The sequence below is a fragment of the Coregonus clupeaformis genome, chromosome 39, assembly GCF_020615455.1.
Source record: "Coregonus clupeaformis isolate EN_2021a chromosome 39, ASM2061545v1, whole genome shotgun sequence".
Taxonomy (NCBI): domain Eukaryota; kingdom Metazoa; phylum Chordata; class Actinopteri; order Salmoniformes; family Salmonidae; genus Coregonus; species Coregonus clupeaformis.
In genome coordinates this window covers 1,458,675-1,472,757 of record NC_059230.1, presented here as the reverse complement: position 1 = coordinate 1,472,757, position 14,083 = coordinate 1,458,675, and the positions used below count along the sequence as shown (strand labels likewise).

Below are 14,083 nucleotides of genomic sequence, written 5' to 3'. Positions count from 1 at the left end.
CCTTGCTCATGGGCACATCGACAGATTTTTCACCTAGTTGACTCGTGGATTCAAACCAGCGACCTTTCGGTTATTGTCCCGATGCTCTTAAACGCTAGGCTACCTGCCGCCCCATTACAATTACACTACAGCTACAGACGACAGCTGCTTAGCCAGAGGCGTTGGGTGATGAGTAGGGGATAACCTCAGAGGCCTCAATTGACAGACTGTTGTTCATATGAGATCGTAATGCACGCATAATTACATAATGACCTTCAGTTGGCTATAGTAGCTTATTCGGGCAAGAGATAGCCATATTAGACCAACATTGAAATCAGAATGAAATAGACGTGCTGGAATGGAATAGAATAGAATGGAATAGAATAGAATAGAATAGAATAGAATAGAATAGGTTAAAATGAACTGTTGAAAGAAAGGGAGAGTGAGGAGGAAGCTGTTCTGACTCACTGTCTGGTTGCATTTTTTCCTTTTCCTGAATGGTCTATTGATAGATCAGTCCTGACAAGTATCTGTCTGTCCCTGTCTCACAGCTTGATCATATGCCTTAGAATGGAATAAATATAGGCTACTTTATACATTTCCCAGGGGGAATTAGTTTGATATAGGCTACCATGTATTTGTCGGTTATAAAATAACATCATTAAATCATAACATTGTTACCTCAAAACATCATTAAATCATAACATTGTTACTTCAAAACATCATTAAATCATAACATTGTTATCTCAAAACATCATTAAATCATAACATTGTTACTTCAAAACATCATTAAATCATAACATTGTTACCTCAAAACATCATTAAATCCCCAGACTAAAATCACAACAAAGTCTGATGATTCAGCTTGATCCCTCACATTGATTTGACTGATTGATCCAATTCAATTGATTGATCAATTCCTTCGATCATTCATTACTATCTCTTCTAACGTAAAGGTTCCAAACTCACTTCAGACATGTGACCATCATTCTTTCTTCTGATATTAATTGACAACATTTTAAATAATTTTCTATGAACTCCAATGCAATGATTTGGCCCAAAATAAATGTGTCTCATCAGTTACCTACTACCTATTTGTATGAATTTATTTATGTATTTATTCTTCATAAGCATTAACAGGACCAATGAAAATACAAGTAACATGATGCCTTAAAAACAAGTAGAAAGAGTCAAGACGTAAAGGTGAGGTGTGAAACCCAGGAGGCTACACCCCAACAGGCCTCTATACTGAGGATGTTCAGCACCACCTATATACCCAGAGCCCTGCTCTGAGAGTCCAGGGGCTGGTTCTGCTGCACTATTGGCACAAGGGAACAAGTGATCCAAGGTAAAGAGGTAAAAGGACAGAAGGCACACGTTTTTGGAAATGGAACTAGGCCCAAAATACATTAAGCTAAGTGAGGAGTTGGATGGGTGCCATTCAGCCGACTTGGGGCTCAAATCCTGTTTGGGTCTCCTCCACCATGAAGCAGAGGTGGTTGGTTTATTGCTGTGCATAGGCTAAGATGCATTCTAACAATAGAATAGAACAACTTTATTTTCCCATTGGGTAATGAACATCAGATATCATTGTTTTCTGCTTTGATTTGTTCAATTACCACAGTCAGTGTCTCAAACTGGTTCTTGGGGACCAACCGGGACCTTCCACACATTTCTTCAATTCCAAGCAAGCCCCCTCCTCCTTGAGATCTACCTGGTAGTTTACACAGGCTTTTGCTCCAGCCATACGACAACACACCTGCAGGAGGGTAGCTCCCTAGGAGGACGATTGGTCAACGCTCATTGCTCAACATCTTGATAATCACGTCGGTAATCGTGCTTTCAGTTTGGCTTCAGAATAACTGGATAATTGTTTTGTCCTGAAACAAGAAAAATGAAATAATATGAAAAGATGTATCTAAAATAGGTCTTAAAAAAGAGAGAGACAACCCCAGTCCTTGAGGGCATAAGTCCTGCTGGTTTTCATATCATCCCAGGATTTATTAACGATCAATTAATGTAATGGATTGGCTTGATAGTTTAAACACTGGTTGCCATGTTGAAATCAATCTCTGATTAAAATGTCAAGGATAAAAATCCACAAACTAACCTCCTTTCAAGGGATAGTTCACTCAAAAGTTATTCTGATCATTCTCCTCAAAAGATCACATTCTGTTCTGAAGATCTGCAGGTTTCAGTCTCAAATGAATTAGAAATATATGTAGCCACCATCTAACTCAAATGGTAACATGGTAATTATCCAACAGTGACTATTGAAATAATCTATAGACCTACCAACTCTAATACACTATACATTTTCTTACTACATATAAGGTCGAATACAAAACTGTAGTGAAATGAATTATTTTATTAGGAATATCCATCCCTTATGAGTGCAATGACTTGACAGGTGTTCACAGATCTGTATCTGTAGCCTAGTGTCCTATCTTAACCTTTCACCTGAGAAAGAAAGCTGTTTTATAATGTCTAAAAACATATCCAATTGAACCTCTATATGTTAGCATACAAACCGTACCCATGTGTACTGCTGCACACACAGCCATCCATCCTCACCCAATGAACTTCTCTTTAAACTACTCTGAAACTTTTCTCAGCGGCTCTTTTCAAAGGCGTGGGTATGACAAGGCCTCCTTGTCGACCAATCACCAACGAGAAATCCGTAACGTGTGTAGAGCAGCGTCCAATCAGCAGTTTGGGAGGCTGTTTTGAACTGACCCGGCCGCTAGCCAATCAGGCCGTTCTCGTATTGAGCTAGCGCGAGGCTGTCTACATTAGGATAGAGAAGACAGGAGAAAGGCGAGACTGTAGGATTCCAGAAAACACACTGACTTGACTGCTGCTTAACAATACAGGTACGTTACTTGTTATAACAAGAATAACATTACATTCTTTTCTTACTACCACCCATTTGAATAATTTATAATATTTACTTGTGTTAAATGATATGATTATTTTAATCATTTGAAGTGAGATTATGTTATTGTTACGTATTTATGTGGTATTTTAGTGCAATTATAGTTTAAATGTGTTTAGATGTTATTCATCTTGCAGTCAAATAGTATTTGATAATTTTTCTCCACATAATGTGTGATTTATTGGGTTATCGACAGAAATCTGCTGAAAATGGTCTCGATCTATTTTAATATTGTTTACACGGTCATTTACCATAAAGAAAATGAATATGTCACTGTTGTCTCGTGGACTCTGTTTTTTCCTGATTTTTAAAGTAACCAAAAGTTATTAAACTGTAATTTTCTGAGGCTTCTATTCCTCACGCATCGCTGCTGTGTGTAACACTGTGAATATGGCTGGCTATAGCCTGTCTACGAATAACACTGTCCTTCTATTGCGACCCCATTTCGATGTCATCTACATAAATAATCGTACATTTTCAGAATAAACGTTTGTTTTCCGCTGAACTCTTTTATCTCTATTCAACAATGTAAAGATAATGTGAATGTCATCGTCCAAAAGCTGTTTTTGAGATTTGTTATCGCCCTTAGTCAAATGATTGCTCTCACCATGTAGTAAAATGGCTGGCGATTTAAACCATTGAGGAGAGGCAGCGCTAACGCAGAGAAGGGACGCGAAATTGTTGGAGAAAAACAAATTACCTACGGACGAAAAATACTGCACTTTTTCGTTTTCCATTCGAAATGTTTATCTCTAACTTTCTGCATTAAAGGATTTTTATTTTACCCCTTTTTATTCATTTTCGCAACTTCTCGCTTTCAACAGGATGGCTGGCGCACTGTCTTTGTTACTGAGAGAGCAATGCACCAAGCGACAGTCAGGGGTATAACTTCAGAAAACAGTGAAATGTCACGAAATACGAAATGGCAGTTTTTATATTTTAACCCAAATAAAAAGAACAGTCTTTGTTTTATCTGACTACGTTGTTTTGTTTTTAATTAACGGTCACATTTAGTCGTTATAGCTCTTGGAACCGGAGGGGGGTGTGTATCGCTTTGTTACATAGTCAACCCCATAAGCCTTCCCCTCGCTCTACAGAAGCCATTTTATTCAATGGGAGCTCCAGCAAAGAACAGCAATCTCTCCTCGCCTGTATAGCAGCCACACTACCCAATACTAGGCGCTATGAACTGGGACTGAAAGCTACCGTACGGAGCGGCGAATTAAAAGCCGAAAAAGTAATAACATTTTTGGCAAAGTAAGATCGAAATAGGCAAGAAGGTGGAAAATAAACAGGAGTTTCTCTCATGAGGACGCATTTCACAAAATGGAAGATGAATAATTCGCGTTGATGACCTCTCTGTTTTTCTCTGTATGTGTAGTTGAAGATTCTCATTCTATCGCAACATTGTAACTAGAGTCGGAGCGCTCGCTATACAATAGCTTGTATGAAGAAAGTAGAGTTCGCGTTGCGTTGGATGCAATGGAGTAAAGTTTAGAGAGCTAAAAAATATGAAAATAAAAGGCAGAAAATGGCTAATGACAAGGAGATGGGCGGTGGCGAGGGGAGAATATGGTGGGGGCTCCTTATTAGATTGAGATTTTTAATGGGAGGTGTTTTGTAAAAATGCTAATTTACTTTGTAGATTAGAATTCGATTATTTTCCAAAATTGAATTTATATCTAAGTATCAATTCACATTCCTAAGAATGACATTTCTCAAATAGCCTAGTTAAATCATTTTAAGTATTTTTAAGAAATGAAAAGAAAAACCTTACACTTTGAATAATGTATTGGTATTCATTTACATTTACATAATTTAGCAGACGCTCTTATCCAAAGCGTATTCCATTGTAATTACATAATAAATACTTTGTACAACATAAAAACAAATCAAAAACAGACATTACAACAGCACACAGTCTCATAGCCACATTTCCTTAATTCCATCAAATTTCCTTAAATCCCAATGTTCCTTATTCTAAGACTCCTTGGCCAATCGGCCACGTCTTCTCCCGTGTCACAACTACAGAATGCAAATAATTAATTCCAACCAATTCTTATTGTAGAGCTAATTAGAATTCATTCTAATTCTAGAACTGATTCTTATTCTAGAACTCATTCTCCCTTGTTCCCTTCTATGGTTCCACCACCTACCATAATAATAATAATTTATTCACCTTTTATAGCACTTTTCATTATATAAAAAATCTCAAAGCGCTTTAAAGCAACACACAAAAAGACAAGCAATTTAGAAAACAACAACATCATTCATGAGTTATAAGGTAATGAGAGGGTTGTAAAGTTCATGGCTTGAGTGGTCTTTGGAGGGAGGTGTTCGAAGCACTGTGTCATCAAGGTGTCTTGCCGTTAATGTGAAGTTGACTATCACCAGATGTCAATGATGTTAAATTAATCTGTTTGGTGTTGTGTAATCAAATTTATGTCTGAATTAATTTGTCAATAAAGACCACAGTTAGTCTCCAACATGAATTGTGTTTGACTCTCCAGTTACAAATGACATCAAACATTTATTGAAATATTCATTAAAATGAACATGCCATGGTCAATGTGATAGATAGTATACAGATTCACTTTCCCAGAAGAAAATCAAACCACATCATTGAATTAACCCATTTCCATCTTCTCTCCACTCTCACCAGATACTGACCCAATCAACCAATTAACCAATCAACGAGTTCCAGACCGCTGCTAGACCCCGCCCAGTGACCAGGATGGCTAAAGGCACTCCAGGGAAGCCCAAAGGCAAGATGTCCTCCTACGCCTACTTCGTTCAGACCTGCCGTGAGGAGCACAAGAAGAAGACCCCTGAGATACCTGTCAACTTCTCTGAGTTCTCCAAGAAGTGCTCCGGAAGATGGAAGGTGAGAATGGATGGATGGATACTTTATTGATCCCTCAAGGAAAATTAATACAATTATTACTTAGTTATCATGATGAAGTTGATTGATTGATTGGTGACATATAATGTCCTTTATGAATAAATTATTTTCACAGCTTATTTATTTACTATTTCTTAATTGATGTACTTATTTATACATCTTATTTAGTTATAGAGATGAGATTATGGGGATGGTGAGATTAAGATTATTATCACAATATCCCCACCAGCATGCTGCATAGTGTACTTGGCCAATACTTCACATCACACTACGCAGCCCGCGCAAATGGTTATTGCAACAGAGCTCAAGTTAATTGAATTGATTTTAACCAAATTCAATTCAATACATTTTTGGCTGCCAAATCTATTGTTCCCCTAAAGGACAAATGGGGTGGTAGCCTAAAGCTTCCAAGTGAAGAACGGCAAGTTATTTGTTAACTTGGAGCGGTTACATATTCCTTACTGCAGGTGGCGCAACAAGACCACATATCATGCTGACTTCTTATATTACAGTTTTTCTCCATTGGTTTGGCTCATTTCTTGAAACAGAAATTACATTCTCAAAACTCTAAGATCATTTGGCAAAACAGTCTTACAGTTCAGCACAACACTATAGCTCACTTGCAAAAGCTCATATCTCTCCTAAAACTGTTCACTCATGCTTCAAAACTAAATTCCTTTCCCATATAAGGAGTCAGTGCCACGAAAATGGCAAAGATCCTTCTCAATTGCTTTGGCTCATTTCTTGAAACAGACCGGACGTTCTCAACACTCTTGGTGCTTTAGCCAAAATAACGTGGATGGTTCGGCACAACACCATGGTTCACCTGCAAAAGCTCATACCTCTCCCAAAACAGTTCACGCATGTGTCAAAACTAAATTTCCTTCTCATTTAAACAGTCAGTGCCCCCAAAATGCTTCGTCCCTTTGGCATTGTGTAAGCACTGCAAGTCAAAATGTTTAGATGTTTTGTCACTATGGCAGAGGACCATTGAAATATCCCTCATGTCCACCTTTCAGTCTTAGCCCAGCCCTTCATTGACAATGGTTACTGTACTGTTTTCTGTCTAGCTAACAGAATACAATTGTGTATAAAACTGAAAAAAATAAATAGGATTTTAGGGTAAGAGTAGCCTCCAAGGTTTGACATCACACATTGCACTCATACTGCCAAGGAAATTGTAACCATTATCATTCACACACATAAAGTAACTTCCATACATCAGAGTAAAAAGAAAATGTATACAGCATAATATACTGTAATATAAACACACAAACAAAAAACAATGAAAATTATATGCAGCCTACAGTGCTGTAAATAAAGCTGGAGTTTCACAACTAACAGTTCTTCACTGGTCGCTGTCCTCACCCTCCTGGCCATCCACACGCTGCTGTCTGTCTGGCCACAGATTCTCGTCCACATCACAGCGTATATTCTCCCTTGCGATGCAACGAGGGGAAGAAACGGCGTGCATGTCGCAACCATCCCCTACACTGATCTCCTGTAATATCCTCACACGCAGCGTCCATTGCATGGAGCAGGGACCTCTGATCTTGAGCCCGATGCTCATACACTCTCCACCTCCAAGCGGAGAAATACTCCTCAATAGGACTGAGGAAAGGAGAGTAAGGTGGTAGGAACACCATGACCATCCTTGGATGAGTAGTGAACCAGGCCCTGATGAGCGGGCCACGGTGGAAATTCACATTGTCCCATACAATGACATATTGTGGTAGGTGAGGCCCTACGAGACCGCTCTCATTTTCAGGGATCAAATCAACATGAAGGCGGTCCAAGAAGATGAGGAGCTTCTGTGTATTGTATGGGCCAAGACTGGGGATGTGAGTGGCCACACCATTCTCCGATATGGCAGCACACATAGTTATATTGCCCCCTCGCTGGCCTGGGACATCCACCATGGCCCGGTGGCCAATAATATTACGCCACGTCTTCGGCCCTTGGCCAGGTTGAAGCCAGCTTCATCCACAAACACGAGGATGTGATGGGTCTCGTTTCCTTCCAATGCCATTATTCTCTACAATAGCGTAAAAAAGAAAACATCAAATCAGTCATACAGAAGAGTCATACACTACAGTTACAGACAATTACATAGGAATGTTCTATGTTCTCCACAAGTTCAATATACTACTGGCCACTACTCCAGTGGTTCCAAACCTGGGTACATGTACCCCTATGCAGAGGTACTACAGGGGGTATTTGACAGAAAGGGGAGGGGGAAATCATCAATGACTAGACTTACTGAAATGTTACAGTAAAACCCACAGTATTAGATAGATTTACATGGGAGGCACTAATTGCAGCTCTTTGACCCCTTTTCTTATTGTATGTTATATTCTTCAAAATAAGGATTATAATGATAATTGCATCATACAGTAAGCTGCAGTTTTTAGGCGAAATGTTGAAGTCAGATAAATCAAATACTTCCATACCTGGATTACCTGGATACACAAATCAGGTAAAGTGGGTACTGAAGCCAAAAAAGTTTGGGAACCACTGCTTAATTGTAAAAATGTTATAATGATGGACAACCAGTAACTGACTTACATGTACATACTGGTACCGCAGCTCTTTCACTCTATCAGAGTTCCTCTCAAATGGTACCCTGTAAATTTGCTTCATTGTCATCTGATGCTTCTTCAATATCCGGTCTATTGTGGAGATGCTTATAGAGTTGACATTTTGGAATATGGCATTGTCTTGTAGGATTGCAGCGCGGATCTGTCTCAATGTGATGGCATTATTTGCCATCACCATGTTACAGATCTCTTGTTCTTGTTGTTCATTGAGAAGTTTTCCTCTGCCACCTGTGCAAGGTTGTCGTCCAATCCTAGATATAGAAGTCAAAGGACAACACTCCATTCGTAATGTATACCTTATGTATTCCTTACAGAATGAGTTACCTATGTAATTGTATTGTTGTTTTACTTACAGTAACTTTACCACAATTCTAATGCATCACTGCACAGTGACTGGAATACTACTGTAAACTGTATCATCAATACTGTAGAAAATAAACTATTCCATAGTTTATTTTCTCCAATGTTTTTCTTGTCATTTTTAGTATCATAACATCCCATTGAGGTAAGATATTACTGTAGGCCTATCACACACACACACTAAATGAATAGGTAAATATGTAAATAAATATATTTCTTGCTCTATGCACAGTGTCCTGTCCTATACAACATATAATTCCATCATTGACTGACTACATACCTGTTTTCCCTGCGAAAGGTTTGGATGATGGAGAGACTGTTGAGCGAGGCACATTAGGCTGCACTCGGCGACCTGCCTCCGCCATTGTGAGGCCATGGTTGATGACATGGTCTATAATTGTGGCCCGAATTTCATCCGGGACAGCATGGTGTCTTCGTGCTCCTCGGCCTCTTCCCCCTATTCCACCACCACGCACCCTTACTCCTCCTCCTCCTCTTCTTCTTCTTCCTCTTCCTCGAGCAGGCAGTTGCCCTTGTTCATTTACTTGGCCAGGTGCCTCCATGTTCAGAAATTGTACTGGTCCTGCATGGTCAAGCTCTTTACATACATGTTTGGCAGCATTCACAGTCATGGACAGCACCTGTCAGGTAACTAAACATACTGTTTGATTGGTCATCTGAGATGTGTGAAACTCCTCCTTCGTTAGTCAAGTTCTAGTTTCACCTGACTGTCAATTGCTGTAATAAATTTATCAAATGTTCCAAGGGATTCATATATGGTATTCATGGTATTATGTTCTTGACTAATTTTGACAATTGAACAGACTATTGTGCATGTGATGACTTATACAATGAAATGACGCTGACACGTTTTGGAGCGAACAACCATTAGACTGAGAATCAACAATCAGTTTAGATCAACAAGATCTATTCACTTGGAAATTGTGCTAAATGTAGGCTACCTGTACTTAATCATTTGCAAAGATGTACTGAGACATTGAGACATGTACTTAGACATTTGCAATTTGATGAAATGAATGAGAAATTCAATTCTGTTGTGAACAATTGCCAAGTGGTTTGGAGGTTTGTCCATGTAGTTTTGAGAATGTAATTTCTGTTTCAAGAAATGAGCCAAACCAATGGAGAAAAACTGTAAATGACAATTAGGCGGCCTTGCATAGACCTCTGTTTGAATCCTTTTTTCCGTATGGTACCTAACGAACACTGCCCATGTGTCCATCTGTACAAAGTCTATTGGTGGGTATGTTTTAAGTGGTGTAAATGTTGTGATTTTTTTTCAGACGATGTCTGGTAAGGAAAAGGGGAAGTTTGACGACATGGCGAAGCAGGATAAGGTGCGTTACGACAACGAGATGGTGCACTTCGCCCCTGGAGGCAAGAAGGGAAGGAAGAAGGACCCCAACGCACCAAAGAGGCCCTCGTACGTACCACACACACAGACTGGCACACATATACATGGATGGAGTCATGCACAGACAGACACACAAATACACACACTCCATCACTCATGTTTTGTTTTTGGTAAGTGTATCAGTAGATTAAAAATAAAAGGAGATCCTCACACTCGAGGAGCTCAGATACAATAATTTAATAACCTAATAACCAACGTTTGGACAGACAAGCTGTCTTCATCAGGGTATAATCAATACACACATCAGACATCACGACACAAATCATAATAATAAATATAATAATAATTCCTTCCTTTCTCCACAGCTCTGGTTTCTTCATCTTCTGTGGGGACCACCGGCCCAAGATCAAGGCCCAGCACCCCAGCCTGGGCATCGGGGACGTGGCCAAAAAACTGGGGGAGCAGTGGAACAACCTGACTGATGTCACCAAACAGCCCTACCTGATCAAGGCCAACAAACTCAAAGACAAATACCAGAAGGTAAACCAACTTACCTGTGTATTGTATCACACACACACACACACACACGCATGCACACAAAAAGCCCTACCTGATCAACAAACTCAAACTCGCTCTCCCTATCTCTCTCTCTCTCCCTCTCTCCCCCCAGGACGTTGCTGACTATAAGTCCGGTAAAGGCAAGGTGGGAGTTCCGAACATGGCGATGGCCCCTAAACCCATGATGAAGAGTAATATGGATGACGATGATGATGACGATGAGGAAGATGAGGAGGAGGAGGATGAGGATGACGAGTAGATCGAATACGTTCTGTTTTGTGTTTTATGATGATGATGAAGTTAATGATGATTATTAAGTAATGCGTTTTTCTTTCCAGTTTGAAATGCGATTTGTAGGGTTAAGAAGAAACACAGGTGAAATTTGTATGTTCCTTAATGACATTGCTCCGCGCCCTGCCCCCCCCCCCCTTCTATTCTCTCCCTCCAACTCTTTGTTGTTTTGATGTTGTCACTATGTTGATTTTGTGTTAACTGCTTCTGTAAAGTTCTCTATGTACATTGTGTCAAGTTAAGATGTTGAGACTGTATGTTACTATGGCAACTGTGATTGAACTCAAAGCAGATCCCTAATAATCCCCCCACCCCCCCAACAGCTGTGTGTGTGTGCGCGCTCATGCTCACGTGTGTGTGTCACCAGCACTGTCCAGTGTCTTCCTCAAAACCCTCCTAGCATTGTCTCTATAACAGGGTGTATATCAATTCAACAGAGAAGCATTTAAAACCAGTGGTAGCATTGCGGTATATATAAACACTTTTTTGTTTTTGGCGATACGTCCCAAATGACACCCTATTCCTTATACAGTGCACTACTTTTGACTAGGGCCTATAGGGAATCCCATAGAGCTCTGGTCAAAAGTAGTGCACTATATAGGGAATAGGGCGCCATTTGGGACTTTGCTTTAAAAAAAGGTGGTGTGTTGCTGTATATGGTTGACTTAGACTTTAGTCCATGTTTTTTTTCTCCAGTTTTTATTTTTATGACTATTTTTATTTTTCTGAGGCCTCCAGATGTAAGGTGATTTCTGATTGCACATATCTAGTAGGGTTGGTGTTGTTGAATATAGGTGGCTGTTTGTGTAGCTGTGTGTTGGTTGTTGCACCAGGAAGTGTTGCCATGGTGAAAATCTTAACTCCCAGTTCAACAGCCTCCCATGTAAACAAGCAGTGGTGGCTGGTTAGCTAGTGTATGCTGGCCAACAGTCATTTAATACTATGGTTTAGGGTCATTTCGTAACTTCCACTAAAGTCACATATTCACTTAGTCATGTATTGATGTCAATGGAGACAAAGTGAACATTTGACTTAAGTGAAAGTTAAGATTCGCACCTTTGAAACAGAGGAGGATGGAAACCATCCAACCAACAGTATATAATGGAAACTATAATTTCCTTTTTGGCTAAGTGCATTTTTACTATTAACCGTTCGTCGTTGTAAGATGTCTCACAGTGAAAAAAAAAAAACGACACAGTGAAAAAGCACGACTATTGAAGAAAATAAACCTGTACTTATCTGTATCTAAGATTTTTTCTTATTTGTATGTTTAGAAAAAGCTATGTTTGGAATTATTATTAAAGTATGACATTTTTACACATGGTGTTACGTATTAATGATTTTCATTTTGCTGCTTAAAAGTCTCACCGAATCCTTGTAAATTTGCTCCGCACTCATCTTGTCATGTGAAACCCCCCAAACACATGTCATCATTATTAAACAAGATGTCTGAATATTATTATAACTAAAAGTAGATCTGCAATAAAGAGAACATCAATTTCCCATTGAACTCTTTACTTTACTCTTAGAATGATTGAACTCTTTACTTTACTCTTAGAATGATTGAACTCTTTACTTTACTCTTAGAGTGATTGAACTCTTTACTTTACTCTTAGAATGATTGAACTCTTTACTTTACTCTTAGAATGATTGAACTCTTTACTTTACTCTTAGAATGATTGAACTCTTTACTTTAGTCTTAGAAAAATGATTGAACTCTGTACTCCTAGAATGATTGAACTCTTTCCTTTAGTCTTAGAAGAATGATTGAACTCTGTACTTTACTCCTAGAAGAATGATTGAACTCTTTACTCCTAGAATGATTGAACTCTTTACTTTAGTCTTAGAATAATTATTCATCTTGCTGGTCATTTACCTGACTTTGACTCCATAACAACTCAACATAACATATCTGACTGACACACAACATAATATTCAAACAGATCCTTGCTAATTAATCAATTAATTTACGTTGAACCCCCCCTTTGTTTTTACACTGCTGCTACTCACTGTTTATTATCTATGCATAGTCACTTTACCCCACCTACATGTACAAATTACCTCGACTAACCTGTACCCCCTGTATATAGCCTCGTTATTGTTACTTTTTATTTTATTTTTTACTTTATTTTATTTAGTAAGTATTTTCTTAACTCTATTTATTGAACTGCACTGTTGGTTAAGGGCTCATAAGTTAAGCATTTCACAGTAAGGTACCTGTTGTTTTCGGCGTATGTGACAATATTTTTGTTGTTGTTGATATTTTGAAGCTATACATCGTTTACAAAGACTCAAGTGAAAAAACTAAATGATGGCACTTATACTTTAGGTCATGAAGGTTTTGTAAGCATTTATAAATGATCTTCAAGAATCAAGGGGTATCAATTGAAATACCTGTCGACCAGCAGGACATTTATTTAACCAAGGCCTGTCATGAGCCACAGCTTGAGACTATAGCTCCCTATAGGGTCCACAGATCTATTGCTAGGCAGTGTTGACACGTTTGGATAATGGTAATAATGGAAATATTACTAATAACGGGGTCTGCATTATATGAATGGTGTCTGCTGGATTACAAAGCGGTCATTAGAAGGCTGTTTTATATTAATTAGAGAGTGGGGGCACCTTGGTTCTCTCTCTAGGGTTAGGGTTCGGATTGTGGTTGAGGTTAGGGTGGAACCAGGATGTGAAAATGAGGCTAGGGTTATGGTTAGGGTTGTGGTTGTGGTTGAGGCTGGAGTTGAACCGGGATGTGGACATGAACCCTAACCCTAACCCTAGCTTCATGTCCACATCCCGCTTCAAGCCTAACCCTAGCTTCATGTTCACACCCCGCTTCAACCCTAACCCTAGCCTCAACCACAACCCTAACCCTAGCTTCATGTCCACACCCCGCTTCAAGCCTAACCCTAGCCTCACCCACAACCCTAACCCTAGCTTCATGTCCACACCCCGCTTCAACCCTAACCCTAGCCTCACCCACAACCCTAACCCTAGCTTCATGTCCACACCCCGCTTCAACCCTAACCCTAGCCTCACCCACAACCCTAACCCTAGCTTCATGTCCACACCCCGCTTCAACCCTAACC

The 14,083-nt window shown here is 39.4% G+C and overlaps 1 protein-coding gene across 1 annotated transcript; it reads left to right on the top strand.

Annotated features, from left to right (window-relative positions):
- The first annotated feature begins 2,751 nt into the window (after positions 1–2,751).
- On the top strand, positions 2,752–12,313 carry LOC121554176 (high mobility group protein B3). The gene is made up of 5 exons (XM_041867651.2): positions 2,752–2,852; positions 5,577–5,798; positions 10,075–10,214; positions 10,511–10,685; positions 10,816–12,313. The coding sequence occupies exons 2-5, from the start codon at positions 5,649–5,651 to the stop codon at positions 10,960–10,962; spliced, it is 612 nt and encodes a 203-aa protein (XP_041723585.1). The 5' UTR covers positions 2,752–2,852; positions 5,577–5,648; the 3' UTR covers positions 10,963–12,313.
- The last annotated feature ends 1,770 nt before the right edge of the window (positions 12,314–14,083 follow it).

Excerpts from the sequence above, each read along its gene's own strand:
- LOC121554176 (XM_041867651.2), top strand. The coding sequence starts at position 5,649 with ATGGCTAAAGGCACTCCAGGGAAGCCCAAAGGCAAGATGTCCTCCTAC. Across the intron at positions 10,215-10,510 it reads AACGCACCAAAGAGGCCCTC|CTCTGGTTTCTTCATCTTCT; the intron begins GTACGTACCACA and ends CTTTCTCCACAG. Across the intron at positions 10,686-10,815 it reads TCAAAGACAAATACCAGAAG|GACGTTGCTGACTATAAGTC; the intron begins GTAAACCAACTT and ends CTCTCCCCCCAG.